Source organism: Mastomys coucha, unplaced genomic scaffold (assembly GCF_008632895.1).
Source record: "Mastomys coucha isolate ucsf_1 unplaced genomic scaffold, UCSF_Mcou_1 pScaffold5, whole genome shotgun sequence".
In the NCBI taxonomy this organism is placed as follows: domain Eukaryota; kingdom Metazoa; phylum Chordata; class Mammalia; order Rodentia; family Muridae; genus Mastomys; species Mastomys coucha.
Genome location: NW_022196911.1, coordinates 8,370,371 through 8,372,219, shown reverse-complemented (window position 1 = coordinate 8,372,219; position 1,849 = coordinate 8,370,371). Strand labels below are relative to the sequence as shown.

Genomic DNA, 1,849 nt, shown 5'->3' with positions numbered 1-1,849 from the left:
CAGATTGGCTCCTGTGTGTGTTTTGGGGGATCACTAGCATTTCCCTGGCACAACAAGGGGAAGGTGTGCTGGTAAGCAGGCATTCTGAAAACTCGCTGTGCCCATTGGCTGGGGCTCCCATAATCCACAAGCTGGGCAGCCTAAAACAGAATGTATTCTCTCACAGTGTCGGAAGCCAAGAGTGCAAATCCATATGCCAGCATGGCCAGGATTCATCTGAGGCTGGGTATAAGCCCTCGTTGCCTCTCTTGAGCTTCCAGTGGTGGGTATCAAGCCATTGCATCCTTTGCTTAAAGTTACCGCGCTCCTCTGCTTCTGTTGTCCCATGGCCTTGCCCTTACAATTCCATATTTGTATCAGGATACCAATCAGACTAGATTAAATCACTGCCAGTTCACTCTATTCCAGTATGACCCATATTGACTGCAATGACCTGATTTCCAAATGAGCCCACAGTTGAGTCTCCAATGTAGTTTTAGAGATTGGGGAACACACAGAAATTCAAACCATGTTACCCAAGCTACAGAGCTGAATTGTGACTTCCCTGCTGGGCACGTTGAAAAGGCATTAAGACCTGTTTTCTTACCCAGCTCAGGAAACTGACACTCCAACCATTCCCTCAGTTCTACTAAGTACAATCACGTGACTGTACAGCCATCACCGCCATCCTTCTCCTGAACAAAAGCTCTTCTCTGCTCATTAAAATACTATGTTCTCGGGCTGGAGAGATGGCTCAGTGCTTAAGAGCATTGACTGCTCTTCTGAAGGTCCTGAGTTCAAATCCCAGCAACCACACGGTGGCTCACAACCATCCGTAATGAGATCTGATGCCCTCTTCTGGTGCGTCTGAAGACAGCTACGGTGTACTTACATATAATAAATAGATAAATCTTAAAATAATATATACTATGTTCTCCGTGCTCCAGTCCCTCCTCCCGGCCATCATCCTTCTTTCTCTCTGGAACTCTTACTACTCAGGAACCATCTGTAAACAGAAGGAGACATGATGTGGATGTACATTCTCCCGCCCAGGCTCAGGTACCGGGGCTTGGTTGCCAGCTTTGGGATCATGCAGCTTCTGACTTCATGAACAGATCAATCCATTGATGGGGTTGCATTTTTGGAAAGGGATGGAAGCATTAGAAGGTTGGCTTGGTTGAAGGAGGTAGGGTACCAGCGCTATATTCCTCCTCCTGCCCTTTCCTCTCCATCCTCTCCCTGCTTCTTGTCTGTCACGAGGTGAGCCATTTTGCTCACCTCCCATCATGCTGTTCTGTCTTATCAAGGCCCCAAAGCAACAAAGCAAAAGACTATAGGTTGACTGAAACCCTGGCACCAGGCCCAAGTGGATAATCCCCTCCTTTGCATTGTTTATTCTGTTATAATATCTTATAGACAATGCTTTTCCCTTTAAGACTGGCTTCTTCTAGAGTCTCAGCCTCGCTGCCACCACCGCCGCTGCCCAGAGACTGCCGAGCCGGGTCCGTATGCCGCCACCCACTCCGGACACAGAATATCCAGTTATGGATAAAAATGAGCTGGTGCAGAAGGCCAAGCTGGCCGAGCAGGCAGAGCGATATGATGACATGGCAGCCTGCATGAAGTCTGTCACTGAGCAAGGAGCTGAGCTGTCGAATGAGGAGAGGAACCTTCTCTCTGTTGCTTATAAAAACGTTGTAGGAGCCCGTAGGTCATCTTGGAGGGTCATCTCAAGTATTGAGAAGAAGACTGAAGGAGCTGAGAAAAAGCAGCAGATGGCTCAAGAATACAGAGAGAAGATCAGATCGAGACTGAGCTTCGAGACATCTGCAACGATGTACTGTCTCTTTTGGAAAAGTTCTTGATCCCT

General features: G+C 48.0%; 1 protein-coding gene across 1 annotated transcript; it reads left to right on the top strand.

Annotated features, from left to right (window-relative positions):
• The first annotated feature begins 1,431 nt into the window (after positions 1-1,431).
• Positions 1,432-1,844, top strand: LOC116077246 (14-3-3 protein zeta/delta-like). Its single transcript, XM_031351638.1, has one exon. The coding sequence runs from the start codon at positions 1,488-1,490 to the stop codon at positions 1,842-1,844; it is 357 nt and encodes a 118-aa protein (XP_031207498.1). The 5' UTR covers positions 1,432-1,487.
• The last annotated feature ends 5 nt before the right edge of the window (positions 1,845-1,849 follow it).

What these genes read in the sequence shown, in the direction of transcription:
- LOC116077246 (XM_031351638.1), top strand. Translation starts at nt 1,488, where the DNA reads ATGCCGCCACCCACTCCGGACACAGAATATCCAGTTATGGATAAAAAT.